The sequence below is a fragment of the Neofelis nebulosa genome, chromosome 1 (genome assembly GCF_028018385.1).
Source record: "Neofelis nebulosa isolate mNeoNeb1 chromosome 1, mNeoNeb1.pri, whole genome shotgun sequence".
Lineage (NCBI taxonomy): Eukaryota > Metazoa > Chordata > Mammalia > Carnivora > Felidae > Neofelis > Neofelis nebulosa.
Genome location: NC_080782.1, coordinates 83,912,851 through 83,933,654, shown reverse-complemented (window position 1 = coordinate 83,933,654; position 20,804 = coordinate 83,912,851). Strand labels below are relative to the sequence as shown.

Sequence of the window (20,804 nt, the reverse complement as noted above, 5' to 3'; positions counted from 1 at the left end):
GGCCGCTATAGTCCAGAAAGAACAGCCACCCCCAGAAGGCACTCAAACAACGCGCCCTCCCAGGCGGCACTTAGATAAAGATCAATGCGCCTATTGTAAAGAAAAAGGCCCTTGGATACGAGAATGCCCCAAGAAGGAACAACCCCGCCGCAGCCAAGGACAATGGCAGCCTAAAATAGCCCCCATAATGTTTACCCAAGATACAGAATAGGGAGGACGGGGTTCGGATCCCCTCCCCGAACCTAGGGGAACATTGCAAGTGGAGGGGACCCCGGTCCAGTTCCTAGTTGATACCGGGGCACAGCACTCAGTTCTGGTCAAGCCCCATGGAAAAGTATCTGAAAAATCATCCTGGGTACAAGGGGCCACTGGAATAAAGAAGTACCCCTGGACAACTCAGAGGACTATGGACTTAGGAACTGGGAAGATAACCCACTCCTTCCTGGTTATTCCCGACAGCCCCTGCCCCCTGTTGGGGAGGGATTTGCTTACCAAAATGGGGGCCCAAATTCATTTCCAACCGCGGGGACCCACAGTGACTGACTTCCACAACCAACCCATATCTGTACTCACTGTGAAACTAGAAGATGAATATAGGCTCCATCAGGAACCCACTTCTCTGGATCAGGGCATCGAGCCCTGGCTTCAACGCTTCCCAGACGCGTGGGCAGAAACGGGTGGTATGGGGCTAGCAAAACATCACCCAGCCCTATTTATAGAGGTCAAGCCCGGGACGGACCCCATCCGCGTGCGCCAATACCCCATGCCCGCGGAAGCCAAAAATGGCATCACACCGCATATCCGCCGCCTCCTTGACTTCGGGGTCCTACGCACCTGCCACTCAGCATGGAATACCCCCCTGCTGCCCGTGCGCAAACCCAACAGCGGGGAATACAGACCAGTGCAGGACCTGAGAGAAGTCAATAAGCGGGTGATGGACATACATCCAACCGTTCCTAACCCCTATACTCTCTTGAGCGCCCTCAGCCCAGAAAAACAATGGTATACTGTTCTGGATCTAAAATATGCTTTTTTCAGCCTACCACTAGCGCCTAAAAGTCAAGAGATATTTGCATTCGAGTGGACAGATCCAGACAGGGGCATAAATGGCCAGCTCACTTGGACCAGACTGCCACAAGGATTCAAAAACTCTCCGACCCTGTTCGACGAGGCTCTACACGAAGATTTAAGTGAGTACAGACAACAACACCCTAATATAACTCTCCTACAGTACGTTGATGATCTCTTAATAGCTGCCGAGACGCCCGAAGCCTGCATCCAGGGAACCGAAGGTCTCCTGTGAACTCTGGGAACCTTAGGCTACCGTGCCTCAGCAAAGAAGGCTCAGATCTGCAAGTCAGAGGTAACTTACCTGGGTTACTTACTGACAGCGGGGCAACGCTGGCTAACGGATGCCCGGAAGGAGACTGTCCTTCGTATTCCCAGACCGCAGACACCACGACAGGTGAGGGAATTCCTAGGGTCGGCTGGGTTCTGCAGACTATGGATACCAGGGTTTGCTGAATTAGCAAAACCTTTATACCAGGCAACAAAAGATCAACAGCCCTTTAGTTGGATGGAAGAAGCCGAACAGGCCTTCCAACAAATTAAAACTACTCTGCTATCAGCACCGGCCCTGGGACTCCCCGATGTCTCCAAACCCTTCCACCTATATGTAGATGAAAACTGATGCATAGCTAAGGCGGTGCTAACCCAGCATTTGGGCCCTTGGCGCAGGCCAGTAGCCTATCTGTCTAAAAAGCTAGATCTAGTGGCCGCTGGATGGCCACCCTGTCTCCGGATGATTGCAGCCACTGCCCTAATGGTAAAGGATGCTGATAAGCTGACCATGGGCCGAGAGCTACAAATCACCACCCCGCATGCCATCGAGGGCATCCTCAAGCAGCCGCCTGACCTATGGCTGAGCAATGCCCGACTCACTCATTACCAGGGACTGCTGTTGAACCCCCTCAGGGTCATCTTCACCCCCCCCAACAGCCCTGAACCCAGCATCACTGCTGCCAGACCCAGACATGGTAACCCCACTTCATGACTGCACCGACATACTGGCTCAAGTTTATGGGGTCTGGGAGGACTTGCAGGACCAACCATTATCAGATGCGGACGCCAACTGGTTCACTGATGGAAGCAGCTTCGTTCACCAGGGACAAAGGTATGCGGGGGCAGCCGTAACTTCAAAAACCGAGGTGGTTTGGGCAGAAGCCCTACCCCCTGGAACCTCGGCCCAGAAGGCTGGACTAATAGCCTTAACCCAGGCCCTAAAATTAGGAAGAGACCGCAAGCTAACCGTGTACACTGATAGCCGATATGCCTTCGCCACAGCTTATGTACATGGGGCGATATACAGAGAACGGGGGCTCCTCACAGCTGAAGGGAAAGACATCAAAAATAAAGAAGAGATTCTAGCCCTGCCAGAAGCCTTATGGGAACCCAAAAAGCTAGCGATTGTGCATTGCCCAGGACACCAGAAGACAACCAACCCAGTTTCCCGGGGCAACAATTTGGCTGATCAGACTGCAAAAAACATAGCTCGGCCCCCAGCGCAATTACTGACCCTACAGCTGCCAGACCCCGGACCCTGGGAATTGCCCCCGAGCCCTGAGTATTCAGAAAGCGACATTCAATGGATGAGTAAACTTCCTATGACCCTAATCAAAGATGGCTGGTGGAGAGACTCCAAAAGCAGCATTATACTCCCAGATAAACTAGGATGGCAAGTTCTAGAGCGGATCCATCGCAGCACCCACTTAGGTTCCTGGCAAATGTTGGACTTACTGAGACAGACTGGACTAAAAATCAGAAATGTCTCTGATAAGGTCGATCAAGTAGTCACTAAATGTACAGTATGCCAACTCAACAATGCGAGTAGCAATCCTCAGACAACAGGGGTAAGACAAAGAGGGAGCAGACCAGGGACCTATTGGCAAGTAGATTTCACTGAGGTAAAACCAGGAAAATATGGATATAAGTATTTGCTAGTTTTTGTAGATACCTTTTCAGGATGGACTGAAGCCTTTCCAACCAAGAATGAAATGGCGCAGATTGTAGCCAAAAAGATCCTAGAAGAAATCCTGCCCAGGTATGGTTTTCCAGTAATGATAGGGTCAGACAATGGACCTGCATTCGTCTCCATTCCAGACAATGGAAGCCAGGGACTGGCTTCCATACTTGGGGCTGATTGGAAATTACATTGTGCATACCGACCCCAAAGCTCAGGACAGGTAGAGAGAATGAACAGAACATTAAAAGAGACCCTAACCAAATTGACCATGGAGACTGGCGCTAATTGGGTGGTCCTTCTCCCTTATGCTCTGTTCAGGGTGCGTAATTCCCCATACAAACTGGGACTCACACCCTATGAAATAATACATGGTAGACCACCCCCCATCATCCCTAACCTAAAAGATAACCTTGTCAAAGCTGAGAACGATAATAGTCTTGAATTCTTGTTCTCCCTACAAGCCTTGCAGAGGGTCCATGAAGATGTATGGCCCAAATTAAAGGAACTCTATGAGACCGGACCCCCGCCTATTCCACATCAATTCTGGCCAGGGGATTGGGTCCTCGTCAAACGTCATCGTCAGGGAACTCTGGAGCCCAAGTGGAAAGGACCCTTCTAGGTCATCCTGACAACGCCTACTGCCATCAAAGTAGACGGAATCGCCACCTGGATCCATTTCGCCCACGCCAAACCAGTGGACCCGTTCTCAGACCTCATCGGACCTTCAAAGACAACTTGGACTGTTGATCGGACTAAGGACAATCCTTTAAAATTGACCCTACGCTGACAACGGACTGAGCCGTAACTATGGTACTTTCCCTCCTCTTGATTGTTCTGCAAATTCTGTCTGTAAATCTAAACCCCCACACCCCCTATAATTTGACATGGGAAATTACTAACTTAGAGACTCATGAAATCTACAACAAAACCCTAGGAACTGCCCCATTAAATACCTGGTGGCCAGATTTATATTTTAATTTAGAAAAAGTTAGTCCATTAGAAGAAATGGAAGGAGGTAAATGGAGGCAACTGAAAAGGAGGGTATCAATAAGTAGAAATGGATTTTATGCATGTCCGGGATTTAGGACGGGGGCGATGAGGCACACATGTGGAAGGTTTGAAACCCTCTATTGCACAGCCTGGAGCTGCGTCACCTCCAATGATGGGGAATGGAAGTGGGAAGTAAAACCCCAATTTATTGAAATGTCCTATGTCCGACCATGTACCCGCACCAGGTATGATGAAAACTGTAACCTTATTCGTGTAAGATTTACAGAGGAAGGAAAAAAAGACAGGCGATGGGTCTCAGGACTCACTTGGGGACTCTACTTATATCAATATCCCCTTTTTGGGGCTGCCATTCAAATAAAATTAAAAGTCTCCCCTCTTGTACAACCAGTGAGGCCAAATCAGGTATTGAAAACAAAAAACAAAAAACAAAAAAAAAACCAGATAAGCTTATCCCCGGGCAGATCTCCACTACTCCCTCCAGCAGGACCCCCATCCTTACCCCAGGAGTAAAAGCACAAGCTGTCCAAAAAAATCAGAACCCAGAAGGCATAGACTCCCTATGGAAATTGCTAACAGCAGCGTATGAGGCCTTAAACCGATCGGACCCTGAGGCAACAAGGGCCTGCTGGCTATGTTATGATATAAAACCCCCCTTCTACGAAGCCATAGGTCTAGCTGCCCCTTTTTCACAATCAGGAGAAGAGTCGCCAGCAGCTTGCAAGTGGAATCGAAAGGCCCCCGGCCTCACACTGCAAGCGGTCACTGGCAATGGGACTTGTATAGGGAAGGTCCCCTCTAGCCATATATATCCTGCTCTGTGCCTCGACTAATTACTCTATAGATGAATCTAAATGGATAATTCCAGCTCCTGACAGTTGGTGGATTTGTTCTAAAACAGGGCTCACCCCATGTGTTAGCAGAAATGTTTTTAATTCGTCAACCGACTATTGTATCATGGTATTAGTATTTCCAAAGGTTATTTACCACCGAGAAAATGTTGTATATGATCTGTGGACAGAAGGGACGAAAGCAAGAGAGTCAATAAGAACAAAACGGGAACACTTTACGGCCATAACCTTGGCCACCTTATTTGGTCTCGGTACCATAGGGGGAGGAACAGGGATCTCATCACTAGCCATCCGGCACCGGGGGTTCAATAGCCTAAGGGCAGCCACTGATGAGGATATATAGCCAGACTTGAGGACTCAATCTCGCACCTCGAAAAATCTCTGACCTCCCTTTCTGAAGTGGTCCTACAGAACCGAAGGGGGCTAGATCTAGTCTTCCTCCAACAGGGAGGTTTATGTGCAGCCTTAAGAGAAGAATGTTGTTATGCTGACCACACTGGAGTAGTCCGAGAGTCCATGGCTAAAGTTAGAGAAGGCCTAGCCAAACAGAAGCGTGAACGAGAACAACAACAAGGCTGGTTTGAGTCTTGGTTCAATCAGTCCCCATGGCTAGCCACCCTGCTTTCTGCTCTAGCTGGGCCCCTTATACTCCTCCTTCTCCTCCTCACCTTCGGGCCTTATATTATTAATAAACTAGTTGCCTTTATCAAAGACCGAGTTAACACGATCCAACTGATGGTCCTTAGGACCCAATACCAACCTATCATTACCGAAACATTTGAGTCAGACACATAAGATCCAAGATTGGCTCTTAAGGCACCAAAGAAAGAGGGGGGAATGAGAGACTAAGAGAAAAATTACCAGGTGTACTCACAACTGCAAAGAAAAGACGCCCCCCCCCCCCCCCCCCCCCCACTTCCCAGAACCAGCCAGGGCGTGCCCGGTTGTGGTCTGACCTAAAGGCGGGAACCAATCAAGTTCTGCTGAGTGGTTTGAAAAAAAGGCAGGAACCAATCAAGTTCTGCTGAGTGGTTTGAAAAAAAGGCGGGAACCAATCAAGTTCTGCTGAGTGTTCAAATTTAAATGTCAACCAATAACAGCTCTGTAACCGAGAAAAATCCCTAACTTGTTTGTGCCTGTCTATAAAAGAAGCTGTAAGATCCTCGCTTGGGACCTCTTAGCATCACCGGTAATGAGTGCGCGGAGGTCCGGGTTCAAACCTGCAATAAATGACCCTTGCCGCTTGGCTTTGACTCTGGACTCTGGTGGTTTGTTCTTGGGGGTCTTTTGAATTTGGGCATATCAGAGTAAGTGTATCCTTTCTGGTAAAACATCATGTGATAGGCTCATCTTCTATATTTCCAGTCCCTGATCTGGAATCAGCCTTTTCTTCAATGACCCCTGGCTCCTTTTACTAGGCAATGCATTTAGACACCAAAATGTTACCACTAAGTGCACTCACTGGCCACTATCTCCAGGCCTTTTTAGTGAGTAGAACCAGGAATATACATTTTGAAAACATAGTAAGTGTGTAGTGATATTCCAAAATTAAAATTTTTCTCTACATGGGTTTTCCTAACTGCTTTGTTACATTTTGGATCTCTTTTCTCTAATCCTGAAAATCATAGCTCACAATTACATTTACGTATTTACTTATTTGCTTTAAAAACCACATTCATAAAATGGCATCAAAATTATTATACCAGTATCACTATTAACAATAAAACCAATGAGTTAATTTTAACATTTCACTGGCCATTCTCAACCAAAGGACAAATCCAACAAAGGAAGTCCCAAGTACTGTATCCAAAAGGCCTCAGAAGTAATTCTTTATTTCCTCTTTGGTTATGTTACTAACTACATATACACTTCATTCTGTTTTAAATTTTGTGGTATGTTTTTTTCCTTAACATATTAAAATGCCAATGGTTCAAAAATCAAAACTATACAAAAAGGTATTAGAGATTTCTCAATGCCATCCCTTCATCTCATTCCTCCAAATTCCCCATAAATATTAATTTCAAGATTATTTTCCAGGGTTTTTTTCAGAAAAATAAAAAAAACAACAAATATATGCATTTTCCCCTAATTTTTCACACAAAAAGGAAAATACATCTGTAATTTTGTACAACACTGGCAATTTCTCATCTAAAGGGATTATACTACTTTATTCTATATTCCCATGAGAAACACATAAAAAGGTCCTTTCTTACCACAGCCTGAGTATGCCATCAAGCTTATATAGATGTTTGTAAACCTGACAGGTGAGAAATGTTACTTTGACACAGTCTTCATTAACACATCTCTTGCTCTGAGTGAAGTTAAACATCTTTTCATATGTTTAAGGATAGTTGCATTATTTTCCCTGAACTGCTTGTTCCTGCATATTGCCCACTGGTGAGGATTTTTGTGGGGTTTATTTTGTTTTGTTTTGTCTGGGCCTTTTCAAGTCTTAGAAGAGTATAGTATTCTTTGACAACTTCCTTGCTATCTAATATTACAAGATATTCCAGGCTCATATCAATTGTTTCTGGCCACACACTGAAACATTTCTCCAAAGAATTTGTATTGCTTTAATGAGAAACAGTATTTCAAAACAACAATCATTGATACTGGGTTGGTATTTCAAAAATACAATCAATGCTATTGGGTTCATGGGTTTCATTTAATTTTTTTTTGCGTTTAGACCTCTGATCCATTTGGAGTTCATTTTGGTGCACATTGTGATGAATGGTCAAATTTTATATTCTTACAAATGATTATCAGTTACTTAAAGTTCCTTTTCCCCCAGTGATTTACAACTACACTATAATATAAACTATATTTCCATGTGTATTTGAAAACTTTCAATGTATTTATGGACTTCGTATTCTGTTCAATTGGTCTCTAAGTTTGTTCATATGTCAATGCTACATTGTTTTAAAGAGGCTTACAGTTTTTCTCAAGTGGGTTTTCTTATTATTTCAGTGACTACTTCTTCAATTCTAAGATGTCCAATTACTAACACCAACCTAGATACAGTATCCCACTTATAGAAATAGATGCTAAAGAGAGATGGAAATCAAAGGAGACTGCTGACCAACCCTGGGTCTTCATTTCTACCAAACAAAGTTAAGTTTGATGTCAGCAATAAGTAGACTAAGAGAGAGGAAGGGGAAAGAAAAATTAGAAATTAAACCATTATAATATTAATAATAAAGTTAAATTAGAAATGTTAAACAGCACAGTTCTATTTTTGATTCCATGCTCCTAGCATTTGCATGGCAAGTTTGGAATATAAAATGATATCATATGTATGCATCCTACTTGTTCATCACAACAGTATGAATAATTTTATTTGCACATTATAGTGGTATATCAAAAATATTCTTTTTCTAAAGTCATACAGATAGTACTGAGCCAAAATTAGGACCCATATTTCTGGATGGCTAGCCATTTCTTTCTGTCACAACATAAGATCTGTGAATTTCACATTATATTAAGGTATTAATTATACACACATAATCATATTATATTTAAAGATTTTAATATTAAAATGTTATTTTGTATTATTGTTCCTTAAGTTGTTCCTATTCCAAATACCTAAATATGGCAATTGAAAAAAAAGCCTTAAGAGAAGGAGATGGTGGCTGAGTAGGACAACCCTAGGCTCAACCTCATCCCAGGAATACAACCTGCTAACTATCAAACATCCTAAATACGCCAGAAATCAACCTGAAAACTGACCAAACAAACTTAACAACCCCATAACCAGTGGCTTGGAAAACTAGATGCGTTGAATTTCATGAGTTGTTGAAATCAGCAGGGCTTAAAATGTGGAGTTTTAAAGGTCAGTGGGCTTGGCTAGGATAGAGCCTGGAGGGAACTGCAGTGCCTGGAGACAAGGCAAGCAAACAACCTGGGGGAATAAAGCCTGGAAATAGCAATTGGAAGAGTGTCTAGGGCACACAACGCAGAGATTCTTTGCTCTTCTGTGAGCATGTCCCTGAGAGGCAGCATTCACAGAGACATGGCTCCTGGAACAAAGGAGCTGGCCAGTGCCATTTCTCTCCCTTACCCCTTACCATATATACAGAGTCACCTGTGGGAAGCAGCACAGCATGGACACTGGCTACCTAATTTACTTACATGAAGTCTCATCCACCAGGAGTTTGTGGAACTGCCTTTCTCAGTCACGCTTGCCTGAGTCCCAGTGTGGTGCACCCCACCCCAGAAGACCAGCAAAAACCCCTGCCTACACGATGTCTCCAGACCAGAGGGCTCTACAGGGCCTCAGTTCCAGTGGAGGTGATGACAGGTCTCATTTCACAAGCAGACCAGAGCACACCTAGTTAAAACTCGCCACATTCAGGCCAAGAAATAACCACTACCAAAAGCAGGCAAGAAGAGCCACTGCAGATGACCAGCCTGAAGGACAGAGCAGCCAGAAAACAACAGAAGAGCACACAAAGCACACACTTCCAAAAGTGCTAGGCCCTAGACACTACTGACCCCTTCCTTATAAGGTCATTACTTTCAGTAATAGGAGATATAACTGGCTTTTATAACACAGAGAAGCAGGCAAAGACTTATACAAAATGAGAAGACAGAGGAATTTATCCCAAATGAAAGAACAAGATATAGTCAAGGCCAGAGATCTAAATGAAAAAGATATAAGTAACATGCCTGAAGGAGAATTTAAAGAAACAATCATATGGATACTAAGTGGACTTAAGGAAAGAATGGAAGACATCAGTGAGACCCTTACTACAGAGATAAAAGACTTAAAAAAGAATCAGAGATGAGTAGTGCAATAAATGAGATTAAAAACACACTTGATGTGGGCGCCTGGGTGGCTCAGTCAGTTAAGCAGCCGACTCTTGATTTCAGCTCGGGCCATGATCTCACAGTTCCTCAGATCAAGCCCCATGCTCTCAGTGCAGAGCCTGCTTGGGATTCTCTCTCCCCCTCTCTGCCCCTCCCTTACACATGCTCTCTTGCTCTTGCTTCCCCATAAACATAGGGAAGAAAATCACACTTAATGCAATACATAACAGGCTAGAAGAAGCAGAGAAAAAATTAATGACATAGAAAATAAAGTAATGGAAAGCAATGAAGCTGAACAAAAGAGAAAGAATTACACAAAATGATAAGACTTAGGGAACTCAGTGACTACATCAAATATAATTATATTCATATTACAGGAGTACCAGGAGAAGAAGAGAGAGAAAGGGGTGGCAGAAAATGTATTTGAAGAAATAACAGGTGAAAACTTCCTAATGTGAGGAAGGAAACAGACATCCAGATCCAGAAGCACAGAGTACTCACATCAAATCAACAAAAGGAGGCCAACATAAAGACGTATTGTAATTAAATTGGCAAAGTGTAGTGATAAAAAAATTTTAAAAGAAGCAAGACAAAAGAAGTCATTAATTTACAAGGGGAAACTCACAAGGCTAGCAGATTTTTCAACAGGAACTTGGCAAGTCAGAAGGGAGTGGCAAGATATATTCAAAGTACTGAATGGGAAAAAATGTGCAGCCAAGAATATTCTATCCAGCAAGGCTATCATTCAGGACAGAAGGAGAGATGAAGAGTTTTCCAGAGAAACAAAAGCTAAAGGAGTTTATGACCACTAAACCAGCCCTATAAGAAATGCTAAAGATGACTCTTTGAGTGGAAAGGAGAGAGCAAAAGTGATAATACAAAGACAGGAAACACAAAAGCAGTAAAAATGAATATTCCTGAAAAAATAAGTCAAGGAACCCCCAAGATAAAAGGATATAAAATATAATAACATATACCTAAATTGTGGGGAGGAGAGTAGAAAAGAATGGGTTCAAACCTAAATATCCATCAACCTAATACAGATTGCTATATACAGAAGAGGCTAGTGGTAACTACACATCAAAAGTCACAAATAAACATGCAAAGAATAAAGAGAAAGAAATCCAAATATATACTAAAGAAAATCAGCAAAACATGCAAATACAAGAAAGGTTCAGAGAAAATCTCCAGAAACAACCACAAAACAAGCAATAAAATGGCAATAAATACATATCTGTCAATAATTACACTGAATATATATCGACTAAAAGCTCTAATCAAAAGACACAGGGTGTCAGAATATTAAAAAAAAAAAAAAAAAGACACATCTATATGCTGCCTGCAATAGACCAATTTTAGACCTAAAGACACCTGCAGATTCAAAGTGAGGCAATGGAAACATTTACCATGCAAATGGATATCAAAAGAAAGCTGGAGTAGTAATACTTACACTGGACAAACTACACTTTAAAACAAAGTCAGTAACAAGAGACAAACAAGGGCAGTGTATAAACATTAAGGAGATAATCCAACAAGAATATATAACAATTGTGAATATTTATGTATGCAACATGAAAGTACCCAAATACATAAAACAATAACAAACATAAAGGAACTCATCAGTATTAGTATAATAATAGTAGGGGATTTTATCACTCTACTTACATCAATGGACAGATCATCTAAACGGAAAATCAACAAGGAAACAATGGCTTTGAATGATAGACTGGACAAGATAGACTTAACAGATATTTTCAGAACATACACATTCTTTTCAAGTACACAAGGAACATTCTCCAGAAAAGATCACATATTAGGCCATAAAACAAGTCTCAACAAATTCAAAAAGATCCAAGTCATTCCATGCTTCTTTTCTGACCACAACACTATGAAACTAGAAATCAAAAACATGAAAAAAATCTAGAAAGAACACAAACACATGGGGATTAAATAACATGTTACTAAATAATAAATGGATCAACCAAGAAATAAAAGAATAAATAAAAAATTACATGGAGAGAAATGGAAATGAAAACAAATGGTACAAAGTCTCTTTGATGCAGCAAATGCATTCTAAGAGGGAAGTTTACAGCAATATAGGCCTACCTCAAGAGGTAAGAAAAGTCTCAAACGCCCCTAAAGGAGCTAGAAAAAGAACAACAAACGAAGCCTACAGTCAGTAGAAGGAAAAAAAAAAAATAATAAAGATTAGAGAAGAAATAAATGATATAGAAACTAAAAAAACAAAACAAAAAAATAGAACACATCAATGAAATCAGGAGCTTGTTCTTAAAAAAAAGCCAATAAAATTTTTAAACCTCTAGTGAGATTTAGCAAAAAGAAAAGAAAAAGGACTCAAATAAATAAAATCACAAATGAGAGAGGGTTAATAACAACCAACACCACAAAAATACAAATAATTGTTAAGAGAATATTAGGAAAACCTACATGCAAATAAACTGGACAAGCTAGAAGAAATGGATAAATTCCTAGAAATGTATAAATTACCAAAACTAAAACAGGAAGAAACAGAAAATTTGAACAGACCAATAACCTACAAAGAAATTGAATCAGTAATCAAAAAACTCCCACAAACAAAAATGCAGGACCAGATGGCTTCACACGTGAAAAAAATTATGCCCCTAGTTGTTTTCCTGTGATTCTATCCAAAAATAAAGAGCCATGCACCATAAGACTACTTTATCACTGCTATTCTCTAATTGAGCACATTGACAATTTATTAATTCTTAAAGAGGTAATAAAGATAAATATTAAAGGAAATGCAAAGATCCAAATTAGGCAAGAAAATCAAATCTCTCTTTCATTAGAATTTCTGCTGGATTATGAATTCTCCACTTAATAGTAATTCAGCAATGACATGAAAGAAATAGTTGGGAAAATTTTAAAAACTACATGCTGAGTTTTCATCATTCTACTTACTACTTTACATGATGGCCTTTCCAGTCTTTCTGATTGAGCCTACCAGAAACATTATTCTCAGGCATTCAACTCTAGCATATAGCATATACTAAAGAATTCTATTTTGAAAGTTACACTTTCACACCACTCTCCCACCTCCTTAAACCCAGACAGTATCTTTCTAAATTTAGATAAATTATCCAAACTTATTATAGGCTATATATTTTTATCAAGCTATACGTAGATAGTAAAATTAAAAAAAAAATACATATTAGCAAAAGCATTTGTTTGACTATAAAAACGTAACTATGTAAATGTAAGAAGTATTCTTTTGTGTAGTTATGGAACTGCATTCTAAAAACAAACTGACATCTCAGTTTATTTTACTTACACAATAAGTTTAATTTACATAGAAATGACAGAGCATTTCAGGAGCAAGTCTTAAAAACAATTTCTGCTGAATGACTGCTATAATAATCTCCTTAAGAGAGAAATAAACATAAACTAAAACGGCAGTTGCAAAACATACATAGTAGCTTTCCAGTGAAGACAAAATTCAGTATTTAGTAGGAACATACTAAAAAAAACACAGAAGGGGTTTTGGTTTAGATTGCTGGCTAAAGTCAGAATCTGTTTCCCTAAAACTTCAATCTTAAGCGTATCAGTTGTTTATTAAGGCAGGCTTCTAGACAAGAAATTCAAATTTACACTATCTTCTGTATTCCACCCTCACAACCATGAAAAGAAAGGTTTTTAAATGCTTCTATATTCTGGATGTGGTAAGATACTTTCTACAGGTTCTCATTTAATCAAACTAGAGATCTTACTGGTAACAATAAATACTAAATTATTTCCAGGATTTAAATGCAAAGGTTTATTTATGTTCTAGGAATTTTAGACAATTATACATGAACTTCTATTTTCTGAATTACAGCGACAGAGGTCTAGAGTGTGACTATGAAGGACAAAAATTTTCCGAAAGAAAATGCCACAAACATGGACTACCTTTAATCAAATAATTTTAATCAGCAAAGCAGTAAAATTCTAAAACTTAGAAATTAAATGGTAATTAGCAAATAATGGAAAATATTTTTACAAACAGGAAAATTATCATTAGCATATCATTTTCCTTTACTCTGATATGAAAATATATCTTTATGTTCAAATTCCTAAAATTAAGAAATTTCCTAAAATGCATAGGTCCAGAATTCATACTAGTTTATATATGTGTTATCACACTCATTTCCTATTAAACAAATATGAGAACACAGAAAATTTTCCCAAATTGCTTAAAGATATGCATAAAAAAACACTGTGACACAAAGTAGCTTGAGAGAAATAAAGCAAACTCATGCCACTAGTTTACTAACATTATTTTCTTTTTTAAAATTCTATTATTTTTAACTTAATTTTTAACCTCGCTAAATGGCATATTCATATTTAAAGTCACCTTAAATCATTCTTGGAAGAAGGCAAGATAGGCAGAAAAAAGAGAATCAGAAAAAAGGAACTGGGAAGAAAAGAAGAGAGAGAGAGTAGCAGAGGAGATGAGAAAAGGCTCCCCAGAAAAGAAGACATCTGAGCCAAAACCTTAAGGCAGGTGGAGGTACGGGTGTCGTGAACAAGGGAGAGAGGGCATTTCAAAGAGAGAAAACAGTATGAGACAAAAGTACAAGGTATGAACGAAGGATAGTACTGTGGTTAAATCTAACTGGAAAGCATAGCTCAGAAATAGAAATGAAGAAATATGGACAAAATATAGGTACACCTATGTATTATTAAATCCCACCATAATGAACACTAAACAAATTCACCATAGTGAAAACTGTTCTTATTCGTATATAACTAAAACTCATACATCTCAATGCTAAAATATAGGAAATGAAATTCAATTAATAACCAGCCTTCAACAGTGAGATTAGTAATGAAAATAAGTATTTCAAACAGGACGTGAGAAGCAAGATGGTATGGAACAAAAGGCTGTAACAACCAGACTTCCTTCTCCAATTCTTGGATCTTTTGTTGCGACAAGTTTTATGCTAGAAAGTTGTTTACTTTCTATATATATATCTATATCTATATCTATATCTATAAATCTATATATCTATATCTATATCTATATCTATATATCTATATCCATACATGGAAGTAAATGGGATTGGTACTTGAAGCTCAGGAGTCCAATGATCTAAATTTGAGTTACACTGCATTACAGAATAAATCTTGTGATTTGGGGTGATCATTTAGGGCCAACTTTATCATCAACACAAATGTGAATACAGGCACAGGAGGTGAAAAATCTAGATAACGTAGAATATTTTCTCTCTATATAGCTATATATAATCATTAAGTACAAGATACAGTAAAACCTCAGATTGCAAGTAACTTGTTCTGCGAGTGTTCCACAAGATGAGCAAACATTTCTAATAAATTTTAACTTGATAAACGAGTGATGTCTTGCAACACAAGTAGCCTATGACACCAAATGTCATACGATCACAACTGAGCCAATGGTTTTTCTCTGTCTCTGTCTTGCTACATTGTGGGTGATCATCTCATGTGCCTAGATGCTTGGTCTCAGGCTGTGATGTCTGGCAGAAATCAGTGGTTTTTCAGAACTTTGGCACTAGTGTATTTTTTTTATCACTTCAAATCACCTATGGACAGCCCTTTGCTTTTCCATACAAGAGTAAGCTTAGGAATGCTTTGTTCCACTCTAGGTCAGGCTGCCTGCAGATATAGACGCTTTCCTCTGCTGCCTTACTGCCAGCTACATTAAATACAGTATGACAAGAGTTTATTAATACTGTACTGTAGTCAACATCTGCGCAAGCACATACAATGGCCCCCGTTCAGAAAAAGATTCCTTTGAGTCAATAAATAGTAGTGATTCCATTAGTGACAGTGGAAGTCATCCTACACAATGACCCTCCTCTCTCGTCTCCCTCACACCAACCACAAAGGTTTTTAAAGGTAAGGGCAGGTTCATTTATTTATTTTTCTTTATATTTTGTATTTTCTTTACTATTTTGTATTACATTATAGTATTGTAATCATTCTTTTTTAAAAAAAATTTAATGTTTATTTATTTTTGAGAGACAGAGAGAGACAGCGCGTGAATAGGGGAGGGACAGAGAGAGAGAGTCAGACAGACAGACAGAATCTGAAGCAGGCTCTAGCCTCTGAGCTGTCAGCACAGAGCCCCACGTGGGGCTTGAACTCACAAACAGCGAGATCATGACCTGGGCCAAAGTCGGACACTTAAGCGACTGAGCCACCCAGGCATCCCTGTAATCATTTCTATATGAATATTTTTGGAATGTGCAATGAGTCATCTGAGTTTCCATTATTTCTACCAGGGGAATTCGCTTTGATATACAAGTGCTTTGGATTACAATATATTTCCAGAATGAATTATGCTCACAAACCAAGGTTTTACTGTATTTTGATTATCATGGAGTAAGGTCCACCAAAAATTAAATCTGTGGCTCTCCCTATGTCCAAAAAACAAAAGGTAGCAGATCCTAGGAGAAAGCAATCACTTGCACATGGGATTATCTAATAAGACACAGTTGCTAAATTTTGAAAGAGATGATGTTAGAGGATACAGATTAAGGCTGAAAAAAGATGCAGATGCCAAAAAAGGACAAAGTTTATTCAGAGAACAGCACCTGTCCAAGTGAACAAATACACATGGCTTATGGAAAAGAGTAAAATGTAAGCCCCACATACAAATATAACAAAGCAAACATCCCCAGTTGTTCTCTCAGGTCATATACGATGGATATTCTATTATCAACATATTACCAGTATGCAGCATATAATTAATTCAAGTGGAAATGGGCAGACATCTTATGTGCAGCAGAAATTACTCAGGGCATTACATATACTTAAGATATAAATGTTGGAGGGGTGCCTGGGTGGCTCAGTCGGTTAAGCATCCGACTTGGCTCAGGTCATGATCTCGTGGTTTGAGAGTTCAAGCCCCGCATCAGGCTCTGTGCTGACAGCTCAGAGCCTGGAGCCTGTCTTCGGATTCTGTGTCTCCCTCTCTCTCTGCGCCTCCCCTGCTCATGCTGTCTCTCTTTCTCTCAAAAATAAATAAAACATTCAAAAAAATTTTTTAAAAAGATATAAATGCTGGAGAACAATATCAAGAACTTTGAGGGACCTGATATTTTATCCTGTTTGCAAGCTAACAAGTTAGCCTGCTACTGTTTCATGGATACTGCTAAAAGACACTAGACTCCTGTGTCAGCGACAAAAGACTATTACTCAGTGTAGAGCAGGCAACATGAGCTTATCTTCATCTTTCTCTTGTCCCTCAGATCCCAAAAAGGCAATGTGAACAGGCTAAGGACAGAGGCTGAACACACTGTAGAGCTAAGGAACCTCAACATTTATGAAGCCCAGTCTTGTAAGGGGTTGCTTTGCCATTAGTGCAGGAAGGGAAGAGCATTTTCTTGAATAGCAAAAAATATCTGCTCTCTGCCTTGGAGGAATACACAATCTCTGTCTTCCAAGTTGTTTCCTGTACAAAGACCCTCAAAAAGATAGACCACATCAAAAGCTGTCAGTGACTTGCTCAGACACATGTAGAAATTCAAGAGACACATGGAGAATTGGCTCCCAGGAAACATAAATTTAGTTTCATATATTCTTTATGTTACCATTTAACCAATTTTGTAAGGAATCAAAACAGAAAACAGAAACATGAACTTATCCTTAGAGAACTAAACTAGTGTATAGTTACCACACTTAACAAATGCGTCCATTCACATTTTATTAAAAATACTTAACATGACATAGAATGAGTAAAACCTTTGGCTTTAAAAAACATTCACCTGAATGACAAATGACATTTTCAAGGGTTCCTACCATGGGAAGAACCTAAATGGTCACAAGGCCTAATCCTTTATCAAGTCAAAGGTAAGTAGGTGAGATCCAATTTATTAGCCAAACGAGCATCAATCTTCTTCACAGAGATAAGCACTTTTGTTTTTACCTTTATTGAGGAATAAATGTGATGATTTGATATATATTATACACACACAAACACACACATTGTAGAATGATAAAGAAGATTAATATTAACACATCCATCACCTCATGTAATTAACATTGGTAATTTTTTTTTTTTGAAGATAAGCATTTCAAGTAACACTTTTCCACCTGGCACAGCAGAGATTTCAACCTCCTAAAAACATTTAAAACATAAAATTTGGCAGAATTTGTTTTCTGATGTAATGACTCACTACCAAATATTAAGGTCATGGGAAGCATACGTTTACATAAAAACATAAATTTTTAAACTTAGAATATGTTTCAAACATAACCATTAAAATAATCAAACAAAAAATGCAAAACCTTTTTCAAGTCATTTTTTTTTTTTTTTTTTTTTTTAGAAAGACTTCATGAACCGTTTTAGCTTTACAACTTTCATTCTGACTATTCAAAATTGGGGGTGGGGGGAGTTAAAGTTGAATATATCACCATACCTCCCCTAGAGCTTCATATCTTTTCTGGTTCCATCTGTGCAAGTCTTCTCGGTAGTTAAAAACAAATGGTTCCCCAGTTTTTATGTGTCTTAACTGCCCCTCTAGAAGATAAACAAACAGTATTGCTATGACTCAGAGCATATTTATAATAATGAAAAGTATGACAAATAATGTCTGAACTTTCTCAGAACAGTTTCATTTTTTCATTAGATTTTTTCCTTCAAATATCAACATGATGCAAACATCTAAATACTGTAAGAGAATGGCCCCACATACTCAATGCTTTGCGTTTTCATCTTCATTACTCTAAAGCAAATTCTGATCTGCATTACTCTAACCTAAATTAACATTTGAGGGCCTATAATGTATAAGGATCCTTGCTGGCTACAGATGTGAACATAGTTCCAGTTCCTAAGCTTAAAGGTTACCTGAGGAGTAAAAGCGTAAATATTAAAAAGTTAAGCAACTTTTCAGGAAATTAAACAAGAATGAAGCAAATCAACAATCTAAAACCTGCCACAGGCAACTCATTGTAGACAATAAAGTCTAAAATAAGTTTGGAAAAATGAAAGATCCCTATAGGTTAGAATAGGTCTAGTGTGATTTTTCAACCAGGTCTTGAAGTATGAGTAAGAAATGAAAATAGGAGAAAGGAAGTGAGCCAACAAAGGTTTGGACTGTCAAGGCAGTCAACACTCAATTTTGAGATTTTACCGATAATACTTTTACTAATAATATCAAAGATATAAGCAATCTAGTGTCACAGGCAAAGAAAAACAGGGAGAGGCCTGGGAAAGCCTGGGCATTTCTTCCTAGATCCTTTCCTCTCAGTAGTAGCACTCTGGTCCAGAGAGGTCTCTAAGTGAGGTCTCTAAGTGAGGCAAAAAGGTTACCTCATACACTGGTAAGCATTTGGGTTATAAAATACTTCAGTTTTATGTGCCAGAGAGTGGTACTACTTATATGATATTCTTCAGAGAAATATACCTCCTATTTCCACAGATATGTTTGCTATATGTTCGTTTACCATAAGCAGTGCCAAATCAGCCATCCTGCTCAAAGCATTCCATAAAGACTCTGTTCATAGCAAACATTAGTTTGTATTCACTAAAAGTTTATAGTATCAGCATGTTTATAAAGAGAAAATACCAGGCCACTTTGTCTTCATTCTGTCCCAGGAATATTCCCCTGGTAATCAGGAGAGAAACATACCACAAGCCAATTACTTTAACCTACTCTCTCCTGCCTCTACCCAGCAATTTAAAGAAAACTGTATAAAATGGACAGAAAGTTCAAATAATAGTGAACAATCCATTTTAACAGAAACAGAAAGTATTGAGCCAAACTGTGTAACACTGGAGAACATGTTGGGAACCAACAGTAGAAGGCTCAAATATTGGGTCTGGACTCTATGCTAAGAGCAGTAAGGCACAAGAAAGAGTTTAGAGCCCAAAGAAGGACATGATCATTCAGCGTGGAACTTAGTATTTGATTTTCAATGAGGGCATGAAGGAGTGGATAAAAACTTGAAAGTTATAGCACTGAAACTAAACCCAGGAAATATACGACCCCAAGTAAAACTACTTCACTATTTTTATGAATCAATTTCACTACATATAAAAATTAACTCTTTAATATGCAAAATAAGAGCTAATCCTTATTTGTAGAGTTCTCTAATACTCTCAACATGAGATACTGTGTTGGATCACTACAATACTCTTTTTTGGTTAGATGATGCCATATAAATTACAAGATGTATCTGTCTTTTTCTACAGGAAAGGGAAATTCCCATTTAAGATACCAAAGCAGGTAGGGGTGCCAGGGTGGCTCAGTTGGTTAAGCGTCCAACTTCAGCTCAGGTCATGATGTCACAGTTCAGTCCATGGGTTCGAGCTCCGTGTCAGGCTCTGTGATGACAGCTCAGAGCCTGTAGCCTGCTTTGTATTCTGTATCTCCCTCTCTTGCTGCCCCTCCCCCACTTATTCTCTCTCTCTCTCTCTCTCTCTCTCTCTCTCAAAGCTCAAAAATAAACATTAAAAAAATAAATAACTTGAAATGGAAAAGAAAGCTACATGTAATGGGTAAATCTGAAAAAAAAAGAAAAAAAAAAGATACCAATGCAGGTAGATTGAGGGCATCTGCTAATCTAAAACTTATGATTTTGACTAAAGTAACCTTAAAGGTACCTGACATATAATAATGTATAATATTTCTGCAGCTGAAATTTAAAATGTATTTTCTGTGAGACTGCTGTGTGAAAGGGAAGTGACTTACGAAGCCAGTAAGTGACTTTAATAGACTACTTAGACCACTTGCACCTACATCACAAAGAAAGGTGTTTTGTTTTTTGTTTTTCATTTAACTTACTCATTTTTCGATATCATAATTCTCATAAAGTGATAAAGATTCTGATACTTTAGGAAAAATGGGCCCTGTCAAAATAGCCAACTATTAGCACTAGTGTTAAAGGTAAAAAGAAGGTTAAGAGGCAAAGAATGTGAGCAGCGTTATCCAGAAAAAAATACCTGATCACATTTGCAAATATGGCATTTCTCAAAGATTTGGACAATCCTGCCAGTGAGTGTCAAAGATCTGATTTACGACACTTTAGCTTAAGGTCCCCTGAAATCAGTTGTAAAGTTTCACATGTACACCTAAAATATGTGCTATTCTGGGAAATGTATCCATATATTTTATCAG

The 20,804-nt window shown here is 39.2% G+C and overlaps 1 protein-coding gene across 11 annotated transcripts in view; it reads right to left on the bottom strand.

The window, feature by feature from the left end:
* Positions 1-20,804, bottom strand: part of FAM172A (family with sequence similarity 172 member A) — a 438,543-nt gene that overhangs the window by 365,389 nt on the left and 52,350 nt on the right. For 9 of the 11 annotated variants that reach the window (XM_058731896.1, XM_058731116.1, XM_058736139.1 and 6 more), the window contains one exon: positions 18,105-18,205. The exons of the other annotated variants lie outside the window; for them this stretch is intronic. In XM_058731896.1, coding sequence (XP_058587879.1) covers positions 18,105-18,205 — 101 coding nt within the window. The remainder of the gene's footprint in view (positions 1-18,104; positions 18,206-20,804) is intronic. 11 annotated transcript variants of the gene reach the window in all.